The 16639-nt window shown below is 47.5% G+C and overlaps 1 protein-coding gene across 1 annotated transcript; it reads left to right on the top strand.

The window, feature by feature from the left end:
* Positions 1 to 497: 497 nt before the first annotated feature.
* On the top strand, positions 498 to 16044 carry LOC141258102 (receptor-transporting protein 3-like). Its single transcript, XM_073673105.1, has 2 exons — positions 498 to 772; positions 14468 to 16044. The coding sequence occupies exons 1-2, from the start codon at positions 639 to 641 to the stop codon at positions 15177 to 15179; spliced, it is 846 nt and encodes a 281-aa protein (XP_073529206.1). The 5' UTR covers positions 498 to 638; the 3' UTR covers positions 15180 to 16044.
* The last annotated feature ends 595 nt before the right edge of the window (positions 16045 to 16639 follow it).

Genomic DNA, 16639 nt, shown 5'->3' with positions numbered 1-16639 from the left:
TAAGGCCAATATCAGGTGTTAGCGCAGGAGAGGAAGACCATCCGGGCAGCCGAAGCAAGATGATGGCCTAGGACAAGGGAGTGTGATTTATTTTATTATTTTAACTCCTTTCCAGCCCTTGAAAGAAGACAGGAACATGGTGACCAGCTGGCCATCATTTTGCTGGACTGAAGCAGATGTGTAAGAATATGAAAGTTTGGGGAAATTTGTAACAAATTCGATTAGTTATGGATCGATTCGCTCATCCCTACATAGGGGTCGCACCACTCAATACACATTAACCCCTCTAGCACCAGATCCTCTCTGCACAGCACTAGGAGGCCTTGTTTTTTTTATTGTACATTGAGTACACAATGTTATACCCCGGCCTCAGCTGATATGTAGAGAACAATCCCTTCACCCTGAAACTTTCTGTACAGAATAGCTAGGAAATAGCCAAAAGACCATGTTTCAGCTGGTTACCATGTGACTCTTATGTTACCAGACCTACAGTTATTATCTGCACACTCCCCAGAAGAGGAGGAGGACATGGAGCTGGCAGCTGTTATTGGCTGCGTGGACTTGAGTTTCGTTTCTCAGGAAATGTCAGTCACTTTTACATAGGCAGCAGTTTGTGAAGCTGTGTACACAGGCTGGAAATGGATGCCTGGGAAGAGGAGTTTAACTATGAGATAGAGGAGCGAGGAGTGCCCGGCTCTTGGGAACTGTATGAGGATGAAGGCCTAGGTGTGCAAGAGAAAGGAGCCAAGTACACACAGCGCACATTTGCCAGGTAATTCTGTCTCTGCTGTGGTTATATAGCACCCAGTGGTGTAACCTGAAGCTTACAGGCCTCAATGCAAAATCTCCAACAGGGCCTTTGTCTTCTCATATGGACCCGGGCGAGACACTACAGTTACACCCCTGACAGCACCCTAGGGTCTCATTCAGACGTCTGTCAATCACATATCTATTCTGTGATTTTCATAAATAGAACACATATCCTTCATAATCTATGGGGCTGTTCACATGTGTGTGTTTTTTTGAGGATAGTGTGTCCGGAAAAAAAATCTGAGACGTGTTTTTGTCCTTTTTGTCTGCATGAAAGTTGAAAATCAAGGACAGCAAGTGGAAGACATCAGTGGGCAGTGTGTGGACTGTTCGTGATTAACCTTGTAGTGGCTTGGAAAAGCTTTGTAACTCCTTTATTTAGTCTTTTTTTTTCATACGTATAAAGTACTGATGGTAAAAACTGACAACAAATACTCATAAAACTCGTACTATTTTTTTGTACACGATAAATCACAGACGTCAGAATGAGGTCTAAGCCAGATTATACCACTTCTGCCAAACTATCTACTTTACCTGAAAATCTGGTATCTCCTGAAGTATTGGACACCACAAATGTCAGCTAACAAACCGTTCTCATACTTTGCTCCATTGTTACAATGTGCACTATAAGATCACTCTCAGCTCAACCAGAATCTGGTTTTCAGTCTCTGATATAAGCAACAGTGATTTCATTCACTGACCGCAAACAAAGATAGTGTAAATATAGAAAAGTATGGAAAAATATTGCAGGACTTTTCATAATAAATAATTAAAGGGACACTGTTGTGTTCCGAATTTTGTATTACTTTTCCATTATAGGAGTAGAAAACAGAATTCAAGGCAGTAATTTAACTATCGCATGACAGAAAACAACAGCACGTGATGAATCCCATTGAATATTATAGGGTCTATCTGATTTTCGGATGCACCTGCTTATTTAAATATAACTTGTCATTTTAGTTAGTAGTAACTTCTTTACTTCTTGCCAAATTCTGTGTACAAGGAGGGCAGGGGTGAGGAGTGGGTGGAAGATGATGCGGGGGGGGGGGGGGGCTAATGAGGTCCTAGACCCCACATAGAGTGAAGGTCATCTGTGTGATGTGCGCAGTTCGAAGAAAGAGAAGGTGGTCATGTTGCCCCAGCTGCACAGCAAAAGAGGGAGCAGTTTGCAAAAGCACAGCGGCTGGCCCCTAGCCAGTACTTCGGCTGCTATTGCCCACCACACCGACGAACTGAGTACCCCAAAGCCAGCTCAAAGGAGCTCCCTGGCGTGGCCGGCTCCAGGTTTTCATGGGCCCCAGGCTAAAGAGTCTTAGTGGGTCCCTTTAACACATGCCACAATTCTTGATGCACAGATACAGCAGAGAAATATATATATAGTACAATGCAAAGATTTCACTTACTTTTTACATTACATGAGTGATATCTATTGTAAATTCTACAATAGCTCAGAAACCGGCGAATTCTTGCAGCGTACAGTGCGTGCCCTGAGGGGGATTCAAAAGATTTCATTGTAGACCGGACAGTATAGTCCTCCATACAGTATTATGGGCACCACATAGTGCTCCATACAGTTTTATGGGCACCACATAGTGCTCCATACAGTACAATGAGCCCCATATATTGCTCCATACAGTATAATGAGCCCCATATATTGCTCCATACAGAATAATAAGCCCCATATATTGCTCCATGCAGAATAATGGGCCCATATAATGCACCACACAGAATAATGGGCCCCATATAATGCTCCATACAGAATAATGGGCACCGTATAATGCTACATACATAATAATGGACACCGTATAATGCTCCATACATAATAATGGACACCGTATAATGCTCCATACAGAATAATGGACCCCATATAATGCTCCTTTCAGAATAATGGACCCCATATATTACTCCATACAGTATGTGCCCCATATATAGCTCCTCCTCCACTTGGACCTTCGCCTTCTGGTTCAAGATTATTATTTTTTATTTCTTTTATTCTATGTTATTTTAAGTCATTTTCCTATCCACATTTGTTTGCAGGGCAATTGTCCTGCTCTTACTCCCATTTTGCTTCATTTTTCAGCCCCCTATCCCTTACTATGACCATTTTATATCACAAAAGTTTGTGTCCCCATTGGCTTCTATGTGGTTTGGTTTCGGGGTCAAGTTCTGGTTCCCGAACCGAACTTTGGACTACAGTTCGACCGAACCCGATGAACCCAGACATCCACAGGTCCACTCATCCCTAAAATGGATACCTGAAAAACATTAAAAACAAAACAAAACAAGAAGCTGTCCCTCGTTCACCACTTATTAGAAAAATTGTTCCCACTAAGCTCCGATGTAGTCTCCGTTCCCCGACTCTTTACAAAAATGTCTTCTCCTGCCATATTCTAAGGTTATCTACACATGGCGTCTTTTAGATGCCGACGCAGCCACCGAGTTTTCCAAGGCGAAAGCCGCTTCAAAAAATTGCCGACGGTCGTTTTCCTGATGCGGCTTTGCCAGCGGCTGTCCTGTTTTTCTTGTGGTGTCTCTTAGTCTGTACTATAAGTATATCCAACTAATAAGATGCCACGTGCGATTTTTTACTTTTATTTGTTGCCTATATCAGTGTATGATAGCATGTTTTTATCGATACCATTTTAGGGTGCATGTGAATTGTTGATTGCATTTATTCTATTTTTAGGGAGGCAAAGTGACAGAAAAACAATAACATCTAATTAAAAACTTTTTTTTTGTGTTCCCATTATCTAGGAGGAATAACTATTTTTTGTTTATGAGGGTATAATAGGGTTGTTTTTTGCGTGACAGACTGTAGTTTTTATTGGAATCATTTTTTGTGGTCATGTGATTTTCTTTTTTTAGCACTTTTCATTCAATTTTACGGTATTTGTGACAGGGTAACCAAAACCTACAGTATTTTTTAAAAAATGTTTTGTTTGGAATTCACCGTATTTATAAATGACATAATGATTTTATAATTCAGATGGTCATTGACAGGACAATATCAAATATGTATACTTTTTAATGTTATATTTATTAATAATAAAATTCTTTATGGAAAAGTGGTTCATGATTTTTACTTGTATTTTGTTATTGAGCTTGAACATTTAATTGTCTGATTTCTGCTATCACTAGAATATTGTACCTATCTGTTTTCACACAAACAATCTGCCTATAAGACCTTGCTTCAGGTGGGGCCCAAAAGGCTTCCTTAAATAGTAATCATAAGCTCTCGCTCACATGAGCGTATAACACGGCCGAGTGCTATCCGATATTTTAACCATTGTTATACTATGGGGCAGTGCATATCAGCGAACTGGTATGAGAAAAAAATTGCAGCATGCTGTAAGTGGCCCCGGAATTTGGATCACACCCACCCATACAAGTCTATGAGTGCATGTGTGGCACCCCAGGGGTCTGGTTTTTCCACAGTAATGTAATGTTATGTCTGAGAGCAGGTGGGAGGTCCTTTGGTCAGGGATCCTGTGCATGCCACACCTCCTGCCCAGTCTTGGGAGGGGAAGAACTTCCCCTGTAAAAACCCTGGGCTGAGGCAGGGTTAGTCAGTCAAGGAGAGTAGAGACAAGAAACAGTCACAGGAAGAAACAGCAGAAGCTCAGTGGGAGCAATACTACTACAAGTCAGGGGCTGGCAGCTGCAGAGCTCGCCCTGACTGAGAAGCTTTCTTACCGGACCCGGCGTCCGAGGCTGTGGGGACTAACTCTTACCCAGCAGCAGAAGCCGACCGGCAGGGGATTTCAGGTCCTCAGGCCCAGAAACCCGAAGGCACGGTCACACGCGTGGGACCAGCACCGCCATCGTGGAGCGGAAGCCATTAGAAGGCCCCGAGTCACCAGCCATACGGGTGAGCACCACACGGTACACTCAGGGACGTGGGCTACTTATATCCGCTTCTAGCAAGGTAGCCAGAAGAGTACAGTCAGTTGGGGAGGCCTACAACTCCGCCTGGCCAGGGGAGATCCCATCTGCTCAAGGACTGACCAGGCCCCGTTCACTAGCAAGTACTCCGGGAGGGTCTATCGTTGTTACCAGTAAAGACCCTGAATTACACCGCACCGTCTCTGAGTGGTTCCTGCTACCCCCATCATCCACATCTGCTGCCCTGAGGCCATACCCCTCCCGTTGGGGGTTATACCATCTACGCTGCACCATCCATCCACCGGCCTCAGCGGACTGTCTTGCAGCGGCAGCTCCATAGCTGCATTCAACGGGTGGCGTAGTCGTCCTACATCTACCGCTGTTACATCGCCGCTCAGTTTGACTCCCTGGGCACGGACCGGGTCACCGCCACGAGACTACAACCCTCAAGAGATCCGGCTCCGGGTAAGCTCCCGCGTGCGCAACGCAGCGCGACACAGGCCCAGGGGCGCGTCAACTTTGACGTAGTCGGCAGGATTTCGTGCCCACAACCACCGGGTACTGCGTGCCTGAAAAAGAGACTTTTCAAACTTACCTGTGGTGAAGTTTCCCGCCATCCGGCGCCATCTTCTGCCTTCTTCCCGCCATCCGTGGAGTTTTCCCGCCATTGGATGCCATCTTGAGGACGCCGCGCGGGAAGAAGAGGGGCGTGGACTCCGAAAGCGCGCGAGAACTGAAGCCCCGCCTCACGTCCGGACGTTGCGTAAGGTCCTGGAAGGAGCCCAGCAGACGCCGACGTCACAGGAGCGCGACGGAAGGTCCTCAACCCTGACGATCCACTGCGGAGCCGCGGCCTACGGAACAGGATCATCGCAAGGTAGGCCACGGTCCACTAGGGGGGAGGAAGATGTCGGATGCGGAGGAGAGCTTCATTGCCTCAACCCCCGCCAGCGCCACCGCTGCTGCAGTTATGCCCTTCACCATGCCCTATATCCCGGGAGCAGCTTGGCTACCCCAGTACTCAGGGGAGTCACATACCCTGCATGACTTTAGAGAAAAGCTGGATAGCCTCTTCCAGGTGTACCCCCTCACAGAAGAGCAAAAAGTGAGCATCCTGGTGGCCCAACTAACCGGGGCAGCCAAAAGGGAAGTAAAATCCTGGCCACCTGGGAGGAAGACTGTCGCAGGGATACTAACCCGGCTGAAGGACACCTTTGATACCCGCACCTCAGCCGAGATTAAGCTTAGATTCTACGGGTGCAAGCAGCGAGCGCATGAGAGTATAAGGGACTATGCACTAAACCTACAAGAGGCCCTGAGGGCCATTAAGCAGACCGACCCTAATGGAGTGGGAAACGAGGACAGGCTGTTGACCGAACAGTTTATAGAGGGACTGTATTGTAATACCCACCGAACCCAGTTGCGGGCAATGGCCTTACAGGATCCCCATCTGGGCTTTGCACAGTTCAAGGACAGAGCCATCCGGGTGCTCCGAGAACCGGCACCGGGTGGCGTTGTGACCCACAAGCACCCTGCTATCACTTACCACCAGGAGGCGGCGCCCTTGTCGGCAGGGCCTGTGGGAGCTGATGCGCAGGCTTTGGACAATGACCCGGCTCCAGACCTACACCATCAGGTCCAAGAGCTAGTTAAGAGCGTTGCTGCGCTAACCCGAACTGTGCAGTCTTTACAGGCTTCCACCCCAGGGAAGATCCAGCTGGCATCCGGACCGGAGGACATCCCGTGGCGTCGACCAAGGAGGACCCCACCGGCCAGAGGAAGACCCAGTGACCGATACAGCGAGGACGGACGATCCATCTGCCGCCGCTGCAATCAACCTGGACATATGGCAAGGTACTGTTCTTTAAACGGGCACAACCTGGGGTAGAGGGCCAACCCCCAGGAAAAAGATCACCAGGCCCATCGAACTGGCGCGACAGATATGTGGGAGGACGTCCAGTCTTGCCTGTGGTACTGGATGGCATTCCCATGAGTGCCCTACTGGACACTGGGTCACAGGTCACCACCATCCCGTACGTGCTCTTTAAGCAGTACTGGAATGACTCGGATATTACCCGCTACCCTGACGACGACTTGAGTATCATCGCCAGCAATGGCCAGCCCGTGCCACAGATCGGATTTAAAGAGGTGACCATCAAAATCGGTAGAGTCGAACTGGCAGCACAGGGACTGATCATTGTAGATATTGACAAACATGAGAGTCACCCAAAAATAACTCTAGGAACTAATGTAATTGAAAATTGTCTTGCAGAGGTGATTTTCCTTTTACAGCAGGTTGCCAAGAACGCCAGCTCCGGCGAGCAGCGGGTGCTCCAGAAAGAGATCCGGGCACTGATGCGACGGCAACAGGTGGAACTCTCCGGCGGTGAGATTGGTAGCGTAAGAATGTGTGACCCTTTTCCTATTGCCATGCCCCCAAAAAGTGAAATGATGATTTGGTGCCGGGCAGCTATTGGTCTGAGAGGTAGAGATTACCAGGCAATGGTGGAACCAGTTTACTCGGACAGTAGGCCCACCATTTTGACAGCACGGGGGGTGGTTGATGTACGCCATGGGAGGGTGCCCGTTCGCATAATAAATATCGGGGAGAGGGAAGTGTACCTGCCCCGGTATGCCACGCTAGCCAAATTATATACCATTAACCAAAATTCTATACAATCTGTGGAACCCTTGCCTCCATCTCACCCGGAGGAAGGTAACGGCTCTAAGAAAAACATGGAGGACTGGTGTCAGCAACTACATCTGGGTACTGACTCCACTCCCGCACACCAGAAACAAGGAGTCTATCGGGTGGTTCAGGAGTACGAGAGAGTGTTCAGTAAACACCCGTTAGACTTCGGGCGAGTCAAGGGGGTAGAACACCACATCCCCACGGGAGACCATCCTCCTATAAAAGAGAGGTATCGACCCGTACCCCCTGCCCACTACCAACACGCCAAGGGGATGCTTAGAGACATGAAGGAGGCTGGGGTGATCAGGGATAGCTGTAGCCCCTGGGCAGCTCCACTAGTCTTAGTCCGAAAGAAAGACAACACCATGAGGATGTGTGTAGATTACCGGAAAATCAATCGTATCACACACAAGGATGCGTACCCCTTACCAAGGATAGAGGAGTCATTGGCTGCTTTAAGATCTGCTAACTTCTTCTCTACCTTGGATCTCACTAGCGGGTACTGGCAGGTTCCTGTAGCAGAGGCGGACCGGGAGAAGACCGCATTCACCACCCCGATGGGACTTAGCGAGTTCACCTGCATGCCGTTCGGACTCTGCAACACACCGGGAACCTTCCAACGACTAATGGAGTGTTGTCTGGGCCACAGAAACTTCGAGACGGTCCTGTTATACCTGGACGATGTCATCGTATATTCCAAGACGTATGAGGACCACCTGAAACACCTGGCGGAAGTGTTCGAAGCTCTGGCAAGTTACGGCCTAAAGGTGAAACCCTCCAAGTGTCACCTCCTGAAACCAAAGGTGCAGTACCTGGGACACGTGGTGAGCGCTGACGGAGTGGCTCCCGACCCTGATAAGATCACCGCAATTAAGGAATGGCCAAGCCCCTCCAGCGTAAAAGAAGTGCGGCAGTTCCTCGGGTTGGTAGGCTACTACCGAAGGTTTATTCCCGGTTTCACCAAAAAGGCAGCACCTATGCAGGACCTCCTGATAGGCCAGTCCCGGAAGGCCAAGAACCAGAAGCCGCCCTTCAAATGGGAGGAGCTGGAAGAAGAGTCCTTCCGCCAGCTGAAGATGGCCCTCACGGGGGACGAAATCCTGGCGTACCCGGATTATAGCCAGCCCTTTATCCTCTACACCGACGCCAGTAACATCGGGCTAGGAGCCGTACTGTCCCAGATCCAGCAGGGGAAGGAACGAGTAATCGCCTACGCCAGCCGAAAACTGCGACCCACCGAAAGGAACCCCGAGAATTACAGCTCATTTAAGTTAGAGTTCCTGGCCGTAGTATGGGCAGTCACCGAGCGCTTTAAGCATTACCTCGCTTCTTCCCGGTTCACCGTGTACACGGATAACAACCCGTTGACACACCTGGACACGGCAAGACTCGGTGCCCTGGAGCAGAGGTGGATGGCCCGTCTGTCCAACTACGAGTTCACAATCAAATACCGGGCAGGACGCTCCAATACCAACGCGGACGCCCTGTCCAGGATGCCCAACCTGCCGGACGGAGGAGAAGATCCGGAGGGACTGGAAGAAGTTGAACTCCCTGCGTTCCACCGTCATGGGACTATCCAGTATTCCCACCGGGTAAGGAGTAAGCAGGCTGCTACGTTGAACCCCTTACCCCACTACAACTGGGCGGAAACGCAAGACAGCGACCCTGCCGTCCGACTGGTGAAGGAGATGCTGACTCGGCCGGAGGCTCGCCTTGAACCAGACGCTCCGGAGGAAGCCAAACAACTATGGGCAGAGAAGAGTCGACTGTTCCTTTACAAAGGGAAGTTGTGCCGCAGAATGGTTAACTCCCGGACGCATGAATTACTCTGGCAAGTAGTGGTGCCACGAAGAGACGCAGCCATGGTGATGGAGGCATACCACGACGGAGCTGGACACTTCGGGTGGAAGAAGCTGGAGTTCCTGCTGCGCGAGCGGTTCCACTGGGTAGGCATGAGGGGAACCATCAAGAAGTGGTGCAGAGACTGTGGCCCGTGCAACCTGAGAAGGAAGGACCGTGCCAGCCAGAAGACTCCCCTGCAGTCCATCGTCACCCGGCAACCGTTGGAACTGGTAGCCTTGGATCATGTAAAACTGACCCCAAGCAGAAGTGGCTACGTCTACGCGTTAACCATCGTGGATCATTACTCCCGGTTTCTGGTTGTCGTCCCCGTCAAGGACTTAACGGCTCAAACAGCAGCTAGAGCCTTCCAGCAGCACTTTTGCCGTCCACACGGGTACCCGGACCAAGTGCTGACGAACCAGGGACCTGCCTTTGAAGCGGAGGTCTTCCAGGAATTCTGCAATCTGTATGGCTGCCGGAAGATAAGGACGACACCCTACCATCCGCAAACTAATGGACTTTGTGAGAAAATGAACCAGGTGGTAATGGATCTTCTAAAAACGTTGCCCCTGGAAGAACGCAGTCTGTGGCCTGAGAAGTTGCCCGATCTGGTGGACCTATACAACCACATCCCGGTAGGTTCCACCAACTGTACCCCGGCTTACCTAATGAGGGCAAGACCTGGTAAGTTACCTGTTGACCTGGAAATGGGAGTCCTGACACCCGAGGACACTTCACCAGAAACAGACTGGGACACAGAGAGGCAGCAGCAGTACCGGAGAGTACAGGAGAGCGTGGAGCGAAGTCTCTGTCAGGCTAGGGAAAGACAAGAGAAAACTTACAACCAGTATGCTCCCGCTGTTCCCCTGGTACCCGGAGAGCAGGTCTTGAAGAGGAAGAGACGGCTCCACAAGTTGGACGACCAGTGGGAGAAGGACCCGTACACCGTACTGCCCTCAAGCCACGAGAACCCGAAGGTTTGTACCATCAGTAAAGACGGAGGGGAAACCACAGCCATTGTATCCCGGGACCACCTGAAGAAGTGTCCCGAACAACTGAGGAACCCTGAAGAGGAACAAGAAGACCATCGACCCGTAGAGGAAAGGGAAGATATGGTTAGTACTGTGCTCGGGGACTTCCCTCGGTCTTGGACTCAAGTCAATGGTGCAGTTGTGGTACCCGTACTCACCTTCCTCCAACCAGCATCCCAAGCACCTACGGAGCAACAGGTAGAGCTGGAAGAACAGCCGGTCCAGGAGGCAGAAGACTCCACACAAGCAGAACAGGAGGATCAACCCTCTGCTTATAGTGAGCCTGCCGTACCCCTAGTGAGACAAAGAGCCGGTAGACAGCTGCCCAGTTTACCCTTGACAGCTCCTACACCCTGTAGTTCAGGGCCAGACAGTCAGCTCCGTAGGTCCACTAGGGCCACTAGAGGTCAGTTACCCGCACGCTGGAGGATTTGAAGTGTATAAATTGTTTTATTTATGTTTATCTGTGTATTGTTGCTTGTGTATAATTTTGTGTTTCCAGTTATTTTTAGGAATCCTTGGTGGATTTACCGGGAATCCTTGTACATAGTTGGAGCGTAACCTAGGATGGACTAGAGACTGTTAAGGACTCGGGGTAGGACAGACCCCTACCTGGTTACGTCTCCCTGTTTTGGTGAAATGGACACCTTGCTTTCTTCAAAGACTACACCCGGTTACGGACATGCCGTGACCACCTTTATGTGTTTCTTCTTATTGTACTATTATTGTTGTTATATCTTGTTATGTTTTTTCTAAAATATGTTTAGTCCCGGAGTACTAAATTTCACTAGGGGGGAATGTGGCACCCCAGGGGTCTGGTTTTTCCACAGTAATGTAATGTTATGTCTGAGAGCAGGTGGGAGGTCCTTTGGTCAGGGATCCTGTGCATGCCACACCTCCTGCCCAGTCTTGGGAGGGGAAGAACTTCCCCTGTAAAAACCCTGGGCTGAGGCAGGGTTAGTCAGTCAAGGAGAGTAGAGACAAGAAACAGTCACAGGAAGAAACAGCAGAAGCTCAGTGGGAGCAATACTACTACAAGTCAGGGGCTGGCAGCTGCAGAGCTCGCCCTGACTGAGAAGCTTTCTTACCGGACCCGGCGTCCGAGGCTGTGGGGACTAACTCTTACCCAGCAGCAGAAGCCGACCGGCAGGGGATTTCAGGTCCTCAGGCCCAGAAACCCGAAGGCACGGTCACACGCGTGGGACCAGCACCGCCATCGTGGAGCGGAAGCCATTAGAAGGCCCCGAGTCACCGGCCATACGGGTGAGCACCACACGGTACACTCAGGGACGTGGGCTACTTATATCCGCTTCTAGCAAGGTAGCCAGAAGAGTACAGTCAGTTGGAGAGGCCTACAACTCCGCCTGGCCAGGGGAGATCCCATCTGCTCAAGGACTGACCAGGCCCCGTTCACTAGCAAGTACTCCGGGAGGGTCTATCGTTGTTACCAGTAAAGACCCTGAATTACACCGCACCGTCTCTGAGTGGATCCTGCTACCCCCATCATCCACATCTGCTGCCCTGAGGCCATACCCCTCCCGTTGGGGGTTATACCATCTACGCTGCACCATCCATCCACCGGCCTCAGCGGACTGTCTTGCAGCGGCAGCTCCATAGCTGCATTCAACGGGTGGCGTAGTCGTCCTACATCTACCGCTGTTACATCGCCGCTCAGTTTGACTCCCTGGGCACGGACCGGGTCACCGCCACGAGACTACAACCCTCAAGAGATCCGGCTCCGGGTAAGCTCCCGCGTGCGCAACGCAGCGCGACACAGGCCCAGGGGCGCGTCACATGTATAACATTAGACTGCACTCGAATGACATCCGAGTGTAGCCCGACATCCACGGACAGAGACAATGTAGAAGATGGAGAAATTAAGTTCTCCATCTTCTCCGCACACGTGCTGTGATTTTCTCATACCAGAGAATCGGATCACACTCTGATGACATTTGGCTCAAACTCTGATAGAGTTTGAGGCTTAAAAAAAACAGTGTGACTGATTTTGTTTCTCTATTAAACTCATAAAAAATCATTTAAAATGTAGCACTGAGACTGTGTTCCCACATAGTGTAAATGCTGTATTCTGCTGGTGTCTGCACCACACTACGCTATAGCTTTTATTCTCAGTAAGCGTCTATGACCATGTAAAGAAAGACAATTGCATCTTTAATGAGGTTTTCCCCCAAACAAAAGTTGATTCTAATCAATAGATCTTGGAATAATAACTTCCACAATTGGATGTGATTAAATAAAATGTCCCTGTGCTGATATAATCTTATAAATGTGCCCCTGCTGTGTACTGTGTAATGGCTGTGTCTGACCGTACAGGAACATGGTCTGATCATACCACAGCTCCTGGGCAGGGGAGAAAGAAAAAGAGTATACAGACATTACAGCAGGGGATCACAGCTGATTCTTTCTGTGAGGTAAAACATTTCACTGCCTGTTTTTAAACAATGTTTTACCTCAAAGAAAGAATCAGCTGTGATCCCCTGCTGTCCTGTCTGTATACTCTTTTTCTTCCTCCCCTGCCCAGGAGCTGTGGTATGATCAAACCATGTTCCTGTACGGTCAGACACAGCCATTACACAGTACACAGCAGGGGAACATTTATAAGATTATCTCAGCACAGGGACATTTTATTTAAACACATCCAATTGTGGAAGTTATTATTCCAAGATCTATTGATTAGAATGGACTTTTGTTTGTGGGAAAACCCCTTTAAAGATGCAATTGTCTTTTTTTACATGGTCATAGACGCTTATAGAGAATAAAAGCTATAAAAAACGCACAGTTCAAAAGCATCTTTATGCCACATTCACATGTTCAGTATTTGGTCAATATTTAGTATTTTACATCAGTATTTGTAAGCCAAAACCAGGTGAGGAACAATCAAAGGAAAAGTATAATAGAAACACGTCACCACTTCTGTATTTATCACGCTCTCCTGGTTTTGGCTTACAAATACTGATGTAAAATACTGACCAAATACTGAATGTGTGGACGTGGTCTTAGACGTACAGTGGGCAGGTGTATTCATGAAATCACATCCACTTTTCTTGGCCAGTTAAACGCAGCAGATTTTCTGTTGAAAAAATGCAACTGAATTTTTTTTTTTAGAAAAACTTGACAGATTTGAATTTCAAAAGTTTCACTAATTCTCAATGTCATGAATTGTTCAGCGGTTTATTTTGTTTTTTTATTACTGCATAAAATTGTTGGCTGTCCATGGCTGTCTTCTCAATAAGTGATGCATTGTGAAAAAAAACAGTTAATATAGTATTTAGGCTGTGTTCACACGATGCGTATTTCATGCGTTTCCGCGGCGTTTTTGCAGTTGCGTAAACGCCGCGGAAACGCATGAAAAACGCATGGTAGAAGGGAAGCAATGTTCCCCAATGGAAATCCGCAGGTGCTGTGCCCATGATGCGGATTTTTCCGCAGCGTTAACGCTGCGGTCAAAAATCCGCAGCATGTCAATTAATTTTGCGGAAACGCGGCGATTTCGCCGCCATTGACTTGCATTAGAACGCGCCAATTCCGCAAGACAGCATCTGTACTTGCGTAATTGGTGCGTTCTAATGTGCGGATGGTACCCGGGTGTGGAGGAGAGGAGAGTCTCATCCACACCCAGGTACCATTAAAAAAGCTGTAAAAAGAAGAATAAAATAAAAAATAATGTATTCTTACCTTCTGTCGGCCCGCGCAGCGCTCCCGCTTGGTTCCCGGCACTTTGCAGTGAGTTGTAGGACCTGCGGTGACGTCAGAGTCATGTGACGGGTCACGTGACGCTGACGTCGGCAGGTCTTTCAATTCAAAGTTGCCGGCAGCCGGGAGAACAGATTGAGCAGGACAGCGCGGGCCATCGGAGGTAAGTATATACACGCTCTCGGTTCACACTGTATAAATCCATGCTGTTTGCATGGATTTATATAGTGTGACCTAGTTATCAAGCACTTTCCAGGTGATGCTAACATCGCCTGGAAAGCGCTTGTCAATCTGCATGCGGAAACGCATGTGAATCTGCATGTGGATCCGCATGTATTCTGCAGGAAAAACGCATGCACAATCTGCATGCGTTTTTTCTGCCAGGGAGATGCAGAAATGATGCAGAAATTTTCTGCTTCATTTCTGCATCGTGTGCACATACCCTTACTGTGTTTTAAATTTCCAATGTAGCCTCTAATATATTGTATGTTTTGCTTAGATTCAAATGCTCTGGATGTAAACGTTGGTGGAACTCCGCAGAAGTCCATGTTTTATTTTTCATGAATCTCAACAAATCCTTACAACAAGGCACGGTAAAGATGAGGATCTTCCGACAGGAATGTAAAAAATGCAGCTTTCCAGAACTGGAAGAGCCAGAAATTAGTATTGAAAATATCGTGAGAATTATCAAAAACCTTGTGAATCGCATTATGCAGGTATTCTATGGAGAGAAGAAGGCCAAGCAAGAGTTGAAGCCTGAAGTATACAGTAATGACATGGAAGGTCCTCATGATAAGGAGCACTGTGAGGCTTGCAAGTTGAAGATCTGTAAATGGCAGATAATGTCTACCAAAAACCAATCGGTAGTTGGAGGTTACTCTACCCAAAAGAAGCCTGCGCAGAATTCAAAGTCAAAAGTTAAAAGTCGATCAGATGGCATAACCTCGTCATATGCTTTTTCATCTACAGCAACCTACCCCAACTATGAAACAGATTTTCGATCAACAGCAACATATTCAGAATCTAAAGCAGATATCCAACCATCAGCAACCTACACGGATTATCAATATACCTCAGACTATCCAAACTATAAACCAGAAAGATACTCAACTTACTCACCACCAAGTAAAAGTGAAGAACCTACCTTTCCCATAGTAGCCTCACTCATTGCAGGAATTGGGGCTTTGGCGCTATGGTATTTCAAAAGATAAAAGAATCATTATACTCAAAGAATTTTGTTATAAATGACTATAAAAGTCTCTATGAATTAAAAAAAAGAAAATGGCAGAAAAATTGTGAGTAATTGGTCATGGTCTACCCATCCTGGGGTGAAATTGTTTTGGTACACAATAGTAATCTTTTTTTCTTTCTAACAGATGCTTTACTTGCCGTAATAGAAATCAGCTCTTGGTGAACTGACCAATAAACTTGTGACAAACAAGTACTAAAATCCAACAGCTATCTGAAAAAGCAGAGCTGCAGTGTAAAGTATAAGGAAGTCAAAAACTAGCACTAGCAACCTGACCTCTGGTGAGGCTGGAAGTACATTTTTGACTACCTTAGACCTCAGTTAGACAATGCAGCTAAGTTACCATCACTGACAGCAGAGCAAAAATGGAGAAGAGGTAAAAAACAGGAGACAGGCTATCCCAGTTTTTTTTTTTTTTTTAATAAAAATAAAAGCAGGTCTGGTATATTAACCAAATGTATTAACTTCAGTATTTTACAAATTGCTAATTGTGCTGCTAGCCTGTAAATGGGCAAAAAAACGTTTTTTTTCTCGACATCTGATGTACATTTACAGTTTATTTTTGGACAGCACCACAGCAATCAAAGCTAGGTCCAATTACTGCTGTTTAACCACTTAAAGGCCACTGTCAACCTCTTACAGTGACATTAAAGTATCAGAATCCCAGCTGGGCATCAATTAACCACGTGCCCAGTGGTGGCCTCTCTCGTCGCCATCTTTCTACTATGGTGTCTAGTAGTGATGAGCGAGCGTGTTCTGTTAACCCTTTCGGCGAACATGCTCGGGTGCTCGCCGAGTATATGCGGCGTGCTCAAATGTTATGTTTGAGCCACTGTGTGTGCAAATCAGCTTTAATACAGGCCTAACAAACAGGCATTCCTCACATGTATTAAAGCTGGCAAACAGTCTCAAATCATGAGCACGGAGTGACTCAAACATAACATTCGAGCACATCAAAGATACTCTGAAAACACCCGAGCATGCTCATAAATCTCGAGTAATGAGCATGTTCACTCATCACTAGTGTCCAGGCTAAGGAAATTTCACTACGTTCTGTAATACTGAGGTATTTCATTATACAGTACACATTATGACAATCTCTAGTCCCATAGGGGGCAGGAAAGTAGAGTTAAAAGGTAATAATTGAAAGTTTTAAAAATACGGAAAAAATAAAAAACATAAGTATAGGTCTCCTAAATTGTCTACACTGTAGACTCTACAGCATTCTGTGATCAGGGCCCACAACATGAGACCGCAGATGGCCACAATAAATGTCTGCTTACGGAATGTAAGAGGACATCTAAATCTGCTTTAGTACTGATAAACAGAGGTCCGAACACGACTAGGAGCACATATATCTAGGTGACACAGTGAACACCGTAACAAGAAAAAAAAAAAAAAACAATCTAGAAATTGCTGTTT

This window comes from Phyllobates terribilis, unplaced genomic scaffold (assembly GCF_046119375.1).
Source record: "Phyllobates terribilis strain yellow unplaced genomic scaffold, ASM4611937v1 Scaffold_3__8_contigs__length_932513732, whole genome shotgun sequence".
NCBI classification, from domain to species: domain Eukaryota; kingdom Metazoa; phylum Chordata; class Amphibia; order Anura; family Dendrobatidae; genus Phyllobates; species Phyllobates terribilis.
This window is presented reverse-complemented; position numbering and strand designations above follow the sequence as displayed.

Coding starts and splice junctions, on each gene's coding strand:
- LOC141258102 (XM_073673105.1), top strand. CDS start 639: ATGGATGCCTGGGAAGAGGAGTTTAACTATGAGATAGAGGAGCGAGGA. Junction 773..14,467: donor ACACAGCGCACATTTGCCAG/GTAATTCTGTCT, acceptor TGTTTTGCTTAG/ATTCAAATGCTCTGGATGTA.